Genomic DNA, 16715 nt, shown 5'->3' on the forward strand with positions numbered 1-16715 from the left:
ACAATGTAATCACAGTTGTGGACAGAACAGAAAGAATATTATGTCTCTTGTTTTTGAAGGACAAGAAGGTGATAGCTGATCACTTTGTGTTAATGAAACATGAAAAATGTTTTTGTTTGCCGAATGAAAGCACATCCACTTGAATGGTATATGATCATCATAAGCAAATACGATTTGGCTACTTTACTACCTCAAAGCAAAAAATTAATGTTAGCCAGATAATGTGACAAAGGTGAAGTAAAGGATATGAATGGTGCTTCAGGAGCATCCTCTTTTTTGGCTTTGTCCTCTTTGTCTTTTCTGAGAACGTTTTGGCAATTTCAAACAGTTTCTTTCTTGTTGCTGAAGGTGAGAAAACATTCCAAGTCATTAACTACAGCAGAGAAAGACCTTAATAGTTATTTGTGACATAGCAGTAGTATTGTAAATCAGGAAACTTACACTTGCCCATGTGTTTGAGTTTGTCTCTGAACAGGGCGTCATCTGAGATGGCCTCCATTGATGCTGCAGAGTACTGTTCTCCTGCACACAGACACAGCAACACCACATTGCACTTTTATTTATTTGCACACATTAAACACATATTAGACTATAGCATCACAAGTATTTTACAGTATGAGTATGATGTCTGTAGTACAAATGCTTGGCACATTCAATGCATAGACATATGCAGACCAGTATTCAGTACAATTCAGAGTGCAAAGACCCAGAAAAGCTTAGCAGAGGAAGCTTAATGAGCGATATCTACCTGTGGAATTCTCCATGATAGATGAATGACTGGACTTTGATTTCTTTGATTCATACTTCAAGCGATCTAAAAACAGAGAGCAGATGTTATGACCAGTAACGTGAGGGATCAAAATGTGATGAAGTCTGGTATAGTGCCCAAAATTCTAAGCCTCCACATCAATTCATCTTGACCAGTGTCTGATGAGAGGAGAAAACTATTTTAGGCATTCCATCGTTGCACCAGAAACAGCCAAAGCAAGCATTTTGCTTATCTGGAGTAGTATTTCCATCAATGACACGGGTGCAGGTTAAGTGCAAAAAAAAAAAGAGTAGTAGTAAAACAATGGAAGTGAGTGCCTTGATCACAAGCTGACAAATGAAGACACATGCAATTAATTTTGTCTACGTAAAGAAAAGCAAAGAAATGTACAACAAAACAAATAACAACAATAGCAACCCAAAACTTGTGACCCAGCCAAACGTGACAAAAGCTTAAATGTTTTTATGTCCATTCTGTCTTTTCTATGTGAAGCACTAACTTGGTGCATGTGGTTTCTTTGTTGTAAAGCACTTTGAGCTGCAATTCCTGTATGAAAAGTGCCATGTATATAAAGTTTATTATTAATATTAATAGTAATATCATTAATACAAATAATAAGTATTAGCAAGTACTAACAATAAGTAGGTGCCATACCGATTTATGAAAAGTACTTGCTCATAACTCAAGATGCTTTTCAGCAATTCTGACGAAAGTAACTGGAGACACCCCTATTTCCTGAACATGCACACAGAGTTTCGTATAAATTCAATAAAGGGGGGACAAATGGAGGAATTCTGAGTGTGCAATTACTACAATGCTGCATGCATAAGCGTGTGATGTCTCATTACTTGTTTAGCAGAATAAGACTTGCTGAAGTGAATTTGTTCACCATTGTGAAGCCTGAAACCATTAACCAAATTCTGATGTGCCATATTGAAGTGCCCACAGCCTATCACACATATGCAAATAACTCAGGATGCCTTCTAGCAATCCATATTTAACTCAATGTAGACAAAGAGTTTCATTCAAATGTAATGTAAAGGGGTGACGAACACATTTTGAGAGGGCAATTATTTAAACGTTACATGCTTACTGCAATTTCCCAGCTTGGGAAAAATAAAGTATATCTATCTATCTATCTATGCTTTGTGATGATGAAACAGTGGAAAGGCAGGGAGAGTGGGGGCAATAGTCAGCAAAGAGTCACAGGTCAGTCACTGCAGTAAGGACACAGCCTTAATACATATCTGAATCTGAGGATGACAGTTTTTAAGCAAATCTAGGCTAACTTTGTCCAAAGTTCAAATCAAAAACAGAAACAGATTTATTGGCCGAACAGGTGTGCACATACTGGTAAGGTGACCCCAGATTCTCATTGCTTTCAATATACTAAAAACAGAAACAAACTACATCATGAACAAAAATGACAAAGCTAAGCAAAGATAAACAAATATTTAATTATAATGTACATACAAGTAGGTGAAAACAGATTACTTTATACTAAATGAAGTATAGATAGATATGATGCATGTATGAGTTGCAAGGTCATGGCCTGTTACTGAGAGCAGTTTTTTCAAAACTCACTCTTGCAAAGATTCTATTCCACTCAAGACTGACTGACCCAAACCTTGAAAACCAGTTGCAAGCTGCATCATCATCACTTCCATACTGTGAAGCAGTCCGTCCCACAGAGCAGGGTAATGTAAATTGGATATGGTGAATGACTGCTGACATGAATTGCTCCTGCTAATTTGGACTTGAAGGGAATCTGGTTACTCGTAACTCAGCATGAATCTACTCAACACAACAAAAAGGCCATATTCACAAAAGTCACTAAGCTAAACCAAAGGGAAACAATGCAGTCACACCCTGCACTGTGGAAGTTTAGAAAACCAGTTTCTTTGGCTTTTTTACATTTCAGTTCCAACATTCTCTAGTGCTAGTAACTTTGGGTTGCTGATATTGCCGGATGGTTTGTAACCATACATTGAAGTTTCATTACTTAGACAAAACTAACTCCAAAGAGACAAGGCATTTAAAGATGCCTTACAGAGTTTTCTTGTATACAAATGTTTCCATTTAGTTTTGCTCAACAAAATACATTATGTGTATACTTTAGGTCTAACAAATGCCTTGAATATATTTCATTCCTACTGAGCAAAGCTGATTTTTAGGTGTAGCATTGTTTACTGGCTAGCAGTCTTCCTCCCTGCCAATGTGGACACATTGCAGTGGAATAGTGCAAAACCATTGCCAGGTCTACATGCATGTGCACAAGACAAAGAAAATGGGGACCCACTCATTGAAAAACAGCCACTGAAACTGACCACATGCTGACAATATGAGCAATTTCTGTGTATTCGAATGTACACAGTCATACCTCTCTCTAAGGCAATGAGGAACTCGTGGTTGCGCTGCAGCTCTCTCATAAATTCCTCGTTCTGCAAAAAGAGAGCAATGCGCTCATCTTCCAGATACTGCTTCGTTTTTTTGTCTTGCTCTGTAGCTCCTGTTGTTAAACCTGGACCTCCAGTGGTCCCTGCAGCTCCAGATCGGCAACCAGACTGCAATGTCCATTGCCTTAGTGAAGAAACCGAGGACGAGGATGACGATGAAGGTTGGGATAGGCTACTTTGAGAGCTCTGCTGAGGTAAAGACAGGAGAGGTTATTGGTTATAATGTCAATTCATGTGGTTTGATTATGTAACACTTGAAGCGGCCCTTCAATATATAATTTTGCAACCATACTGACTTTCAGTGACTCTACATTACAGTACTTCCAACTGCTCCGGCTAGCAGGACCATTCCTGCCTTATTTAACATATACTGTTCAACGCAGAAAATAGGCCTATTCTCTTTCTTGCTGAGTGTTAGTTGAGAAGACAATTATCAATCTCATGTCTGTGTGTTAAGTACAGAGCTGACATCAGGATGTGGTTAGCCTAGATTAGCATTCTAACTGGAGACATTGGGAAACAGCTAGCCTGGCTCTGTCCAAAGTTACAAAAGTATACCTACCACCACCTAAAGAAACATATTATGGATTTCCATAATGTATGGAAATGGAAAACCAATACGGAACCAATGACTGACTGGAATGGTTGAACAAAATATAAAAAAGGTAGGTAGGTACACCCTTTTTTTCCTTTTCAAGCTACAGTCAAAGAGCATTGGTCATATTTCAAGCAACCCTTAATACAACAAGGAGAAATATGCATAAACCTATGGGTTCCTGACCTGACTGCTTTAATGTATTAATTGGCAGTATTTATAGTTACTAAGGCAAAAGAATGTCATTCATGTTAATAAAAATAGAATAAACAGAATATAAACTTGGCATGCAGCTTGAACCTTGGTTTAGTTGAAAGGCATATTAAATGCCAGAGTCATTGCTTGTGATCTGTCTAGTGAGACAGCAAGTAATTTGGCATTTGACATCAAAATCATTCTATTAAGATGATGATTCTATACAGAGTTTCTGTTCAAAGTTGATGCCATTTACAGAAACAGTAATTTTATCATCCTAAAACACACTTCATTCAAACTTGACAGAAACAAAATAAAACTTGCCTCCCCACTGTTTCAACAATCACCACCAACTGTGGTCTGGTTCGAAATAAATCCCTAATTAATGTCAATGTGAACATGTGTGAAAATACTTTGGCACACTGCTGAATGTGCACACACACTTTAAGAAAGCTGTAGGCCTACTTGTTTTCTAAATAGCACTCACCAAGAAACACACTAGTAACAACTAGTAGCTACACTACACCCCAAAAGTAAAGCCCCTTTTCGCACATGCTCTGCTACCCTAAAATTTTGCAGACATTCCCTGGGGGGCAGTTTGCATGAATGCAAACCTCTGAACATTAAACCGACTTTGCCATGCCAACTTCCTAGTACAAAGTCCATTTAATGTCTGATTGAGCACATGTGCAAATAGAGCAGGTCTTTGCCCAGCAAATTCACAGGGAGTTAGTGGCCGTGCTGATGACATTGCACAGAGTGTAGCTGCTTTGTGCCCTCGCCTGAACGAAAGAGTATTCCCAGTAGGTAATGATGCACCTGAAACAACAATCTCCTGTTGCCCTTCATTTGTGAAAGGACAATGTCCAGACCCAATTCTCCAGATGTTGTCTGTAGTTCATATGTGAAAACGACTTAACACTTCTATTGACAACCAACAATGGTAAACTTGTTCAGGTATCAAGGTTTCAAATAGAATAAGCAAAGCAAAACTAAGAAACCAAGTGCACCAATTGAACATACGTACGTTGACATTTTTTACCTTTATGCAGTCTAACTGCTGTGGCAAGATCCGTAGAAAATCATCTGGGAGATTTCCAAGCAAAGGAGGGTTCCAGTTCCGATAGTTTCTGACCTGCTGGTGACCAAGAGGTGGCTCGGTTTCAAATCTATGAGAGCCCATGGATAAACAGGACACATAAGTAATTCTACCAATTGCATTAGGTACATAACCAACTTACTACAAGCTATCTCAAACTACTATTAATCATTTACATTCTTTAAATTGCCCACTCACAAACAAAAGAAAGGAGCATCATGCAAAGGTTTGGGCACCCCAAGAGATTACAGCTCTCAAATAATGTTAAGCAAGGTCTCAGACCTTATCAGCTTGTTATTGCTATGGCTTGATTACAATCATCGTTAGGAAAAACCATGTGATGTAAATTCCAAAGCTTTATAAATACTGACTCCCCAAGCCTTGTCCCAGCAATCAGGTACAATGGGCTCCTCTAAGCAGCTGCCTAGCACTCTGAAAACTAAAATAATTGATGTGGACACCATGAGAAAGCTATGAAAAGATAGCAAAGCTTTCTAAGGTAGCCGTTTCCTCAGTTTGTAATGTAATTCAGAAGCAGCAGTAAACAGGAACAGTGGTGGTCAAGGCGACATTTGGCAGACAAAAAAAACTTTACGAGAGAAGTGCTCTTGCTAGAAAAGCAAATTTAAACCCACTTTTGACTACAGAAGACCTACATGTCTCCAGTCACTGGGGTGCACTATTCTACTGTGCAGCAACACCAACACAAATACGACCTTCACGGAAGAGTCATTAGAAAAAGAGCTTTCCTGTGTCCTCACCACAAAAATCCGAATCAGAAATTTGCAGAGGAGCATTTAAACAAGCTAGATGCAGTTTCAAAACAAATCCTGTGGACTGATTAAGTTAAAATAGAACTAGAAACGCAATGAGCACACATATGTTTGGAGAAAAAAGGCTGCAGAACTTCATGAAACAACCACCTCTCCAACTGTCAAACACAGGGTGGATTGATCATACTTTGGGCTTGTGTTGCAGGCTTTTGTAGCCAGCTAAGGCAGGTAGCCTTAGCTGGCTACAAAAAGCGTTTACAAGATGTGACACTTGTAGTACAGGCCACACAGGGTCCTTTGGGCCCTTTTCCTTTTTGTTATCTTGACAATTTTAGAAGATGGAAATTAAAATATAACATTGCTTTAAACATTATATATATGATTTCTAAGTTTATAGTGTTTGTAAATCAGGACTTCTTTTAATCGTTTAAATTCCCAGTCACTGTATTTGTTTCCCGTATTTCATTAAAAGAAATTAAAAGGATCTTATGAGTGAAGAAATGCCTGATGAGTGCTTGCACATAAACAAGACAGGAACAAAATTGGTAACATTAATAACAACATTAATAACAACAATCTAAACTTGAATATATCAGCAGCTACTAGACAGACATGTATGGTCTCCAGAGAATGAATTCAAATTACTTTGTTGATCCGCTGACATTTCTCAACTTGAGTGAAGTGTCTGGACAACTATTAGATGCAGTGTCATGACATCTGGCACAGATGTCAAAGGTTCCTAGAGCAAGAATCACAATATATGCCTGGAGCAGAATTTGGTACAGACACTCATGATTCCTATTTGGTGCAATAAATGAAATGATCCCCTGAGTTTTCATCTGGTATCCAAAATAGCCAAAAGGTCACTTGGTCCAATACTTGTGTTTGGTAGTAAAGAGCTAAATACTGTATCATGCTAACATGTTAAACTGCGATCATAAACATGGTAAATAATATATTTGTGAAATATCAGCATCTTAATATTTTAATTGTGATCATGCTGACATGCCGCTGTTCACATTTGCTGTAGCTCACAGCACTGTAATGCTTTGCATTTGTGATGTGTTGATTAAGACCACAGCTATTAGGTAGGTAGGTACAACAAACCCCTCTGCAAACATTTCACATACATTTAGGTGAAGGGCAATACAACACAATCATTTAAAAACAAGACTGTACAGTTTTTTAGACCCTCAGTCCTGACCACCTTAGAGGCAGAACTAAGAATGCTTATGTAATTGCAATACAATTGATCAGTTTTTTTTTTTCATTTTAGTGATGAATTCAGTAATAGTTTAGTATCTATATAAAGTGTAAAACATTGGAGGACTAGTGTTAGTGGCCTAAACGAGAAGCAAACATTGCACATCGTGGCACCGGTAGAAGGGCCAGATGACTTTTTATCCATCTACAAACCCTCTATCTATTTAATAAAATCAGAGGCACACAGAGTTTCTTCAATAAAACTCAAACACAAGTACAAAAGACTGAAATATTTTTAAAGTTGATCACAGCCTTAGCTCCTTTTATATAAAAGCCTGTCTCTCTTCTTTACCTTGGTGGGGGTGTTGGTGGGGCTTCTAGGTATTTTCTGTCATAAATGTGCATATCATATGCTGGTGGAGAGTAGACTGGAGGTGGTTCCTCATCTGAACTGTCAGGTTCCAGTGTTCGCTCCAGAATCTAGAAAGAAACCAAGCAACACAAGCTTTGTTTCATTAAACATTTTAAACCTGCCTTACCCTCATGCACCTGAAATTTGCAGTAATCTCAATTGATTCCAATGAGAGTAAGTTATCTGAGGTTTACGCCAGGCAAATATAACAAGCTGAATTTAGACAATTGTGTGATCTTTTATTTATTTATTTTAGTATAAAGCCTGAATGTTCCAGTTGTGCAGCACTCCATTCAGAGGTTGCATCCTTCCTGTCATTGAATTTAGAGGTTTGGACAACAGTTGAGTAACATGCCATTCACATGTCTAAAACGGAAAATGACACTGAGCAGCCTCTCTACATTTAAATAAGTCTGTTTCCACGGCTGAAAATTTGACTATTTGTCAAATACAGGCACATTCTTGCTGTAAAGACAAGTTATGCTCATAGTATAGAGCCTGCACTGCCAGTTTTAAGACTCACACAAACACAAAAATCAGGACGCATATACATGTACTGTACATGTAAAGTGTTTTGAGAGTTTGTGATCAGGGATACAGAGAGGCCAGTATGCAATTCATTACAATTCAATTTTCAGATTCAGATCAATCTTCAAATGAAGTGCTTGGGTCAGCTGCATCTAGCAGATCATAAAGCCCTAGGACAAAGATCCTGTAACTGAATTCAGCCAGCAGGCAACCTAGTTATCCTTGTCAAGGTAGTGCATGATGTTGCATGTGACATAATAACAGGAGAACAGAATTAACTGTAAAATATTTGAAAATAACACCAGCCTTTACTTAGAGTTGTTCATTAACTCACTGCATAACCATAACTTTTGGTGTATATGTGATCAAAATTACATATTGCTCAGTTTGTGGTTTAGGTGTACTTTTGCTGTCCAGAAAAGCTATTGTAAAAGCAATGAGAAAAAATACTCCATTGTCAAAAGGACAATTTATGCTCTTGATTGTTAAGTCCTATAATTGCATGCCATGAGTCAGCAGAGAATTCATTCTCAACAAAAAACAACTTTGGAGGATTATTTAATTTGATAGATCAGGTTGTCACGTCAAAGAATTTCATGAAGGCCTGTGACTACTTACAAAGACACTCAAGAATGTAACATTTTAAATCTTTTCCACATTATCTTGAAATTTTCATCCATCATTGATCCTACTGGTAACCACCATTTGGTTTATACTGTAAGTACTGACAATACATTAGATTCCCCAGTGGTGCCCATGGACCTCTTCCACTGACCTCAGGTGGGATACTGTCATCTGAGTCTGAGCTGTCATCTGAGCCCTGTCCGTCAATGTTCATCTGGAGCAGCTGGTCAATGGTGGCATCCACAGCTCCATTGTTGGAACGAAGCACACACTCAATCACCTCATAGTCCATAGAGGGGAACATAGTCTTGAAGTCCTCCATGGCCTGGTTGAACTCCAGCCGTCTGACCTGCCGGTTGGGCCTGCTGTTGTTGAGCTGCCCACTGCTGCCACCACCACTTCCACTGCTTCTGGAGCTTCCATTGCTGCTGCGCCTGAAAAGACTAGTCATCCTCGGGGGCTGGCCAGATCAGATGCTGCCAACCTACGGATAGGATGGCTCTTCTTATTTCTCACCAATTCAAGCACTTGTCTCACTTGCCTTCCACTTTTCCCCTTAACTCAGTCTCTCATTCCAACACAAATATAGCAGTCTATGGATGGGAGTTAAAAAAATCTGGAACCCCCATCACCCCCCCTCCACCCTACTGCATCCAGCACAGCTGACTGTATTATATGGTGTGCAGGGACTGGAATAATCAGGTGGTGATGGAATTTATATGGCCAAGATCCTGTCACCAGGTAGAGACTAGAGTCAAAATCCACCAGGGAACATACATAGCTACATCACAGTCATCAGCACCTACAGAGAGAGAAGACAGGCAATGTGTTAGTCAGAACTAGCAACTCAAACATAGTTCTACAATTAAATGACATAATTTACTTTCAACTGGGACCGAAAACCATGCTGAATTTCATTCCACTGTAGCTCAAGCAATTTCGAGGGACTTAAGATTCAGTATCACTAAAAGCTACTTTAAGTTGGATCCTAAAAAAATCCAACAGCACAGATATCAAATTAAAAAGTAAATTACTAATTAATTTCTTGTAATTTTTGTCATTTCTAAAGTCAAAAATAAGACAGCAGTTGGCCAGGTTTGCAGGGTTGTGAAAATAGGCTCGGTTTGAATTTTACACAACACCAAGAAGGTCTTTGGGGAGAAACTGTCTCAACGGGCTTGAGTTGAGGTATGGTAAGGGGAAACTCATTCAATAAGGAAACAATAAGGAAACTTCAATGCAACACTAGCCCCAGCAGTGCCCTGGATTCACAGCAAAAATGAAAGAAAATCAATATTGATACCACTTTTTCCACTGTTTTCTGTTTATCGATATATTACTTAATTTGCCTAGCAAACACATGAACAAATTAAACCATTAAATAACTGTTGTCTTCTTATGTCATATATCTCAAATGTCCTGGTCTAGAAGAGACACTGATAATGCAAGAAAGAACCAAGTAACAAAGCCTCACAGGCACAATGGGTGAAGATGTTTAATAATGCATAGATTAAAGTATGCAGACCGAGAAACATTGCTAATGTGTGCTTCAAAAGTCAATGTGCTATCCAGGATGACATCCAGACTCCTAACTTGAGAAGAAGGAAAAAACTAAGGAATAGTCTACAGTCAGAGAAAAGCTGATCAGATCAGACAGAGCCAAAGAAGATTTAGTGCATATGAGGAGAACCTCAGTTTTATCACCATTAAGTCTGAGAAAGTTTTATGAGAATTATTTAATTTCCAGTAAGTAAGAAAGGGAAGTGGTCTTAATAGTGGAAGTAAGCTTGGTGGACAGATAGAGCATCTGCATACTGGTGAAACTAAATGAATTCTAACAATATGGTCAAGAGGTAGAAGGTACATTAAATATACAGGGGCCCAAAACAGAACCCTGGGGAACACCACTGGTAACTGGAAAGGATTGTGATCTGCTAGAGAGATGCCAATGATTCCAATTGAAAGGACCATGAAGAGTATTGCACAAACAAGAATATCTACAGCAAATGGCAGTGTGTAAAAAAATAAAGTGTACCGTGAAAAAAAGAAGAGCGAGCAACAAATAGACTCACTGATCCACACCACCAGGATCAACAGTGATGAGGTGATATCCAAGGCAGCTACAAGTACCTTGGCATCCCACAGGCTAATGGAAACCATGAAAAGGCCACAAGGAAGTCAACCACACCAAATACTTCCAGAGAGTAAGGCAGGTCCTAAAAGTCAGCTGAATGGTAAGAACAAGGTCCGAGCCATCAGTCATCAGATACCCTGCTGGTATCATAAGTAGGGCTGCAACTAATGATTATTTTTGTTGTCGACTAATCTATTGATTATTTTTTCGATTAGTCATGATTATCTTCTGTTTGTTTATAAGCACCTATGTTGGGCTTGTGTTTAACCTAACTTGCTTAATAGACCTTCACACCTGTGAAAGTTACCCTGTTATACTCTAACAGCATACGTTTTTAAACAAATATATTAAAATAATGACACATAAAACATGTATCTGTAACAGCTGATATATTTTTGAACATATTATATCACTGTTAACACAACAAAAAATAAATTAATTAAATAATACAAACTTAAAGTGCAAGTGGTAATAAACAAAAAATCTTTGTAAACAACTAATTCAAAAAAGCTGCAGTTACTGGGGCTGCAACGATTAGTCGATGTAATCGATTACGTCGACAATAAAAATTTGTCGACGCGAAATCATGTATGATAGAAACACACAGTCCGCTTCGTGCTTATCTGTAACTGCAGTGCACTACAGGAAGTGCTGGGGGCAGTATCGCTCACCGTTTACATCGTGCAAGGAAACAGAGAAGAAGAATGAATGAATTATGGCGAAACAAACAGAAGAAGAGGCTCGAAAACTCCGACCTGAACTTTCTTAAAAGTTTGAACATTTCACAGAAAATAATCCAGCGAAACACGTGAACTGTAATTCTGTGAAGCTCAACTGTCATTTCATGGCAGCACAACGGCGATGCACGAACACCTTAAACGCCCGGAGCCACTGGATCAGAGTTCACAAATAACGGTGATGCCGAGTAGATGTTTTTTATTATTAAATTACATTATCACGACCTGGCTTGTAGGCCATGAGAAAAAATGGTGAGACAGGTTCGTAGTAGAGGTTAGCAAATTTATTTAAATCATAAAGCAACTAGACAATGCTAACTGGTTAATTAACCGTCCGCCTATGATGCACGTATAGGTTTGTGTTGTACGTCTATCAGTTGGAAAATCATGGAAGATGCTTGCTGAGGGAACGCTAGTTCACGTATGTTAATGCGTATTTTACAGCAGAAATCAATTAATCACAGGCGAAGCTGCTTTGACATACTTAATTTCAGCCCCTGTCAATATTAGCGTTTATATTGAATTGTAAACATCTTTCACTTATCAACTGTGTGATGTGGAGCATATTAATTCCATATTTAAGCTGTAAAAAATCAGTGATAATTTGTTTCAGGTATTTTAACTGCCAACTGTCAAAATGGATGTTTTGTTTTATTTTTTATTTTTTTTTTACTTTAATGGACTTAATTGCTTTAAGTAAAAGCAACTCCTTAGTTGGTTTAAACATTATTGTCTCTTCAACCTGCAAGGCTGATGTTTTTGAGTTAGTTGTTACAAAGATTTTTTGTTTACTACCACTTGCACTTTAAGTTTGTATTAGTAAATTTATTTATTTTTTGTTGTGGTCACAGTGATATTATATGTTCAAAAATATATCAGCTGTTACAGATACATGTTTTATGTGTCATTATTTTAATATATTTGTTTAACGTATGCTGTTAGAGTATAACAAGGTAACTTTTAACAGGTGTGAAGGTTTATTAAGCAAGTTAGGTTAAACAGAAGCCCCAAATGGGTGTTTGTAAACAAAGATAATTGTGACTAATCGAAAAAATAATCAATAGAATAGTCGACAACAAAAATAATCATTAGTTGCAGCCCTAGCAGTTACCCAGCCTTGCAGGCTGAAGAGACAATAATGTTTAAACCAACTAAGGAGTCGCTTTTACTGAAAGCAATTAAGTCCATAAAAGTAAAAAAAAATAAGTGAAAGATGTTTACAATTCAGTATAAACGCTAGTATCGACAGGGGCTGAAATTAAGAATGTCAAAGCAGCTTCGCCTGTAATCATTGATTTCTGTTGTAAAGTACACATTAATGTCAGTGAACTAGCGTTCCCTCAGCAACCTTCTTCCATGATTTCCGACTGATAGACATACGACACAAACCTATTATTTACGTGCATCATAGGCGGACAGTTAATTAACCAGTTAGCACTGTCTAGTTGCTAACCTCGACTACAAACCTGTCTCACCATTTTTTGTCATGGCGTACGAGCCAGGTCGTGATAATGTAATTTAATAATAAAAACCATCTACTCGGCATCACCGTTATTTGTGAACTCTGATCCAGTGGCTCCTGGGTGTCGGCATTTAAGGTGTTCGTGCATCGCCGTTGTGTGTTGTGCCATGAAATGATAGTTGAGCTCCACAGAATTTACATTTCACGTGTTTCGCTGGTTTATTTTCTGTGAAATGTTCAAACTTTGGAAAGTTTAGGTCGGAGTTTTCGAGCCTCTCCTTCTGTTTGTTCCGCTATAAGTCATTCATTCTTCTTCTCTGTTTCCTTGCGCGATGTAAACGGCGAGCGATACTACCCCCCGGAACTTCCTGTAGTGCACTGCAGTTACAGATGAGCACGAAGCGGACGGTGTGTTTTCATCATACATGAGACGCTTACATTTTTGCGTCAACAAATTTTTATTGTCGACGTAATCGATTACGTCGCCTAATCGTTGCAGCCCTAATCATAAGCTGGCCAAAGGAGGAGATAGAATCCACAGATATTAAGACTAGAAAGCTCCTCACCATGCACAGCGGGTTCCACCCCAAGTCCAGCACCCTGAGGCTATACACTAAAGGAAAGAGGGAAGCCAAGGGCTAGTGAGCGTCAAGGCCACAGTCCAGGATGAAACATCGAAAATACATCACAAATATGGCCCCAAAGGCTGAACTGCTAAGTGAATGTCTCAGGCAGCAGAACCCTGACAAGAGTGTAGGAGGAGGAGCAGACAACCTGGAGGGACAAGCCTCGACATGGCATGTACCAGATAGAGGAAGTGGCTGATATCAAGAAATCCTACCAGTGGCTGGAAAATGCAGGACTGACAGACAGCACAGAGGCACTAATCATGGCAGCACAAGAACAAGTCATAAGCACAAGAGCCATAGAGGCCAGGATCTACCAGAGTATCAGACCCAAGATGCAGACTGTGCACAGAAGCCCCTGAGACAGTCCAGCACATTGTTGCAGGATGTAAGATGCTAGCTGGATCGGCATACATGGAGAGGCACAACCAAGTGGCTGGGATAGTATACAGTAACATCTGCAACCAGTATGGAATAGAAGTACCCAAATCCCAATGGGCCATACAAGTTATTGCTGAACTTCACTAAGGGTATCTCCATACCCTTAGGGCAGGGATGTCAAAGTCAAATACACAGAGGGCCAAAGAAACAGATTTGCTACAAGCCGAGGGCCGCACTGGTTCAATGTTTATTAAAACATATTTTAATGATTGCACATAGCCTATTAAACTAAGATCTAACACAATGTATATTATTTAATGATTAATTGAACAATCCAATATTCTTTTATGGCTCTGTCAGCAATTTCAACTGTAAACATTTTTCAACAGGCACATAGACAAAAACAAACTTCCTTCAAAGAAAAATCACATGTCCTGTGCATTAAATGAATATTTTCTTATGGCTCTGTCAGTAACTAAGGGAAAACATTTTCAACAGGCAAACAGCAAAACAATAAATGTCCTTCAAAAACAATAGTAAAATAAGAAAATAAAAATAAAAAATCAAATCAATTGTATTCCTTCTCATGGCTCTTATCTGCAATTTTCCCTGAGTTCAACTGAAAAATAAATATAAATAAATTTAATAAATTAAAATACAAAAATTTATAGGACACAGACAAAACAATACTCCTTCAGAGAAAAATCACGTCTTGTAGAAACACATGTAAACATTTAACTGAATTAAAAACTAGAAATACATGAATGCTCTGTGATGCTCACTTCCCTGAGGCTGAGCCTGATTCTTGGTGGTGTCTCATCTTTTGTACAAGTACATCAATGTTTGGGGTCAGGCTCTGAGCTGAGGAAATCCTCAGGATTGAGTGAAGGTGAGTATCAGTAAGACGGCTCCTGTGTGATGTTTTGTTTAGCTTCATTACAGAGAACAGTTGTTCACACAGGTATGTGCTGCCAAACATAGAGAGCGTCTGAGCGGCTTGGATGCGTAGGTTTGGTGGTGCGCTTTCCACGTCAACTGCAAAAGGATTGCCGAGCAGTTCAAACCTGCTTTTTTTGGGCTTCGAAGTCAGCAGCAAGTATGTTGAGCTTATCGGCAAACTGTGCACTCGGGAACACAGCGGTAGAGAGCTTCTCTTTCATGGTCTGGCAACTGGGAAAGTGTCTCAAGTTTTCTTTCCGCATCTGTGTCTCCCACAGACTCAGCTTAGTTTTAAACGCCTTTACTGTGGTGTACATATTAGTGATGATGTGCCCCCATCCCTGCAGCTGCAGGTTCATCACATTCAGATGGCTCGTGATGTCGCACAGAAACGCCATTTCACAAACGTTTAATCTCTGAGCTCTGTTGTGTCTTTCCCTTTGCTTCCCTGGATACCTCATCATACAGATCTCGACCTGTAGTTGTGCCATGCATAGGACGTAATGCCAAAAACTCTTGTTATGCTCAGGCTGGAGTCCACTCCACGGATGAAAATTGACAGCTGCGCAACGTCAGATATGTCGGTGCTCTCATCCACAGCAAGGGAATATGCGATGAAATCTTTTCCCTTGCTCACAAGCTGTTCTTTTAGATTGGTGGAAAGCTGGTCTACATGTTCAGCCACAGTGTTTCTGCTCAGGCTCACGTTAGAAAATAGTTGCCTTTTGTCTGGGCACAGTGCGTCACAAACTTTAAGCATACAGTTTTTGATAAACTCTCCCTCTGTAAATGGCCGAGGTGATTTTGCGACCTCTTCTGCAACAATAAAACTGGCTTTGACAGCAGCCTCGCTTTGTGATTTGGCTTTTGTAAACAGTGCCAGTTGGGACTTAAGACCTCGTTTTAATTCCTCCACCTTCTGTAGCCTTTGTTCCGTGTCCATATTCTTGTCTTTGTCTGTGTGTTTCTTAGACGTTTCATGGTGCCTTCTTAGATTATATTCTTTCATTACAGCCAAACTTTCTCCACACAGAAGACACACAGGTTTGCCTTTTACCTCCGTGAACATATACTCTGCCTCCCACCTGGTTTGAAACCCCCTGTTCTCAGCGTCCACCTTCCTTTTAGCCATTTCTTGGGAGGAACATCTGTTCTGACTGCTGATAAATAATGAAGCCGATGCCCGTTTGCCGCGCTGCAGTGAGTTCGTGGGCTACTGTTGCATTGTGGGGAATGTAGTATTGGTGCGTGCAAAACACCAGTGGGCGGCTGCGGCCAGTTGTAATACAAATGAAATATCATCTGGGGGCCCACATATAAATCGGGCCTTGACTTTGACATATGTGCCTTAGGGTGTCTCCATAGCGCAAAATGAGCAAAAACTGTTTCATGTCCATTTCACTACAAATCGATGGGGCAAATCATGCCACTAGCTGCCATTAACTTCCTTCACACTGGACATTTAACATTATACATAACAAATCTGTAGCATTCATTTCATTCCGGAATATCAAGAATATTGATTTATGTGCTCTTTCTAGTAGAACTGATGACGAACTCCTGTAACTCTTGTAATAACCCTTGTTAAAGTTTGCATGAGGTTTCTTATCTTAATACAATTATTGACTGTTTTGAGAGACAGTAGAGAGACATTGAGTTCACAGGACACTTCATGCTTTCAACCTATGTGTTAAACCTCCCCCATGGACCCAGTTGTCAGCTACCATTGGTTAAGTGTGGCATATGCCCTATGGTGCCATCTTATCAATAAAACCAGCAGAC

The 16715-nt window shown here is 39.2% G+C and overlaps 1 protein-coding gene across 3 annotated transcripts in view; it reads right to left on the bottom strand.

Moving 5' to 3' along the window:
• Positions 1-16715, bottom strand: part of cuedc1b (CUE domain containing 1b) — a 51431-nt gene that overhangs the window by 19209 nt on the left and 15507 nt on the right. For 2 of the 3 annotated variants that reach the window (XM_041940025.1, XM_041940022.1), the window contains exons 2-8: positions 8806-9456; positions 7443-7570; positions 5058-5184; positions 3150-3414; positions 749-814; positions 442-522; positions 249-342 (exon numbers count right to left, since the gene is read on the bottom strand). In XM_041940025.1, the coding sequence (XP_041795959.1) occupies positions 249-342; positions 442-522; positions 749-814; positions 3150-3414; positions 5058-5184; positions 7443-7570; positions 8806-9105 (1061 nt within the window). In that variant the 5' untranslated portion in view covers positions 9106-9456. The remainder of the gene's footprint in view (positions 1-248; positions 343-441; positions 523-748; positions 815-3149; positions 3415-5057; positions 5185-7442; positions 7571-8805; positions 9457-16715) is intronic. The other variant, XM_041940024.1, reaches the window with a different exon arrangement.

Source organism: Chelmon rostratus, chromosome 7 (assembly GCF_017976325.1).
Source record: "Chelmon rostratus isolate fCheRos1 chromosome 7, fCheRos1.pri, whole genome shotgun sequence".
In the NCBI taxonomy this organism is placed as follows: Eukaryota; Metazoa; Chordata; class Actinopteri; order Chaetodontiformes; family Chaetodontidae; genus Chelmon; species Chelmon rostratus.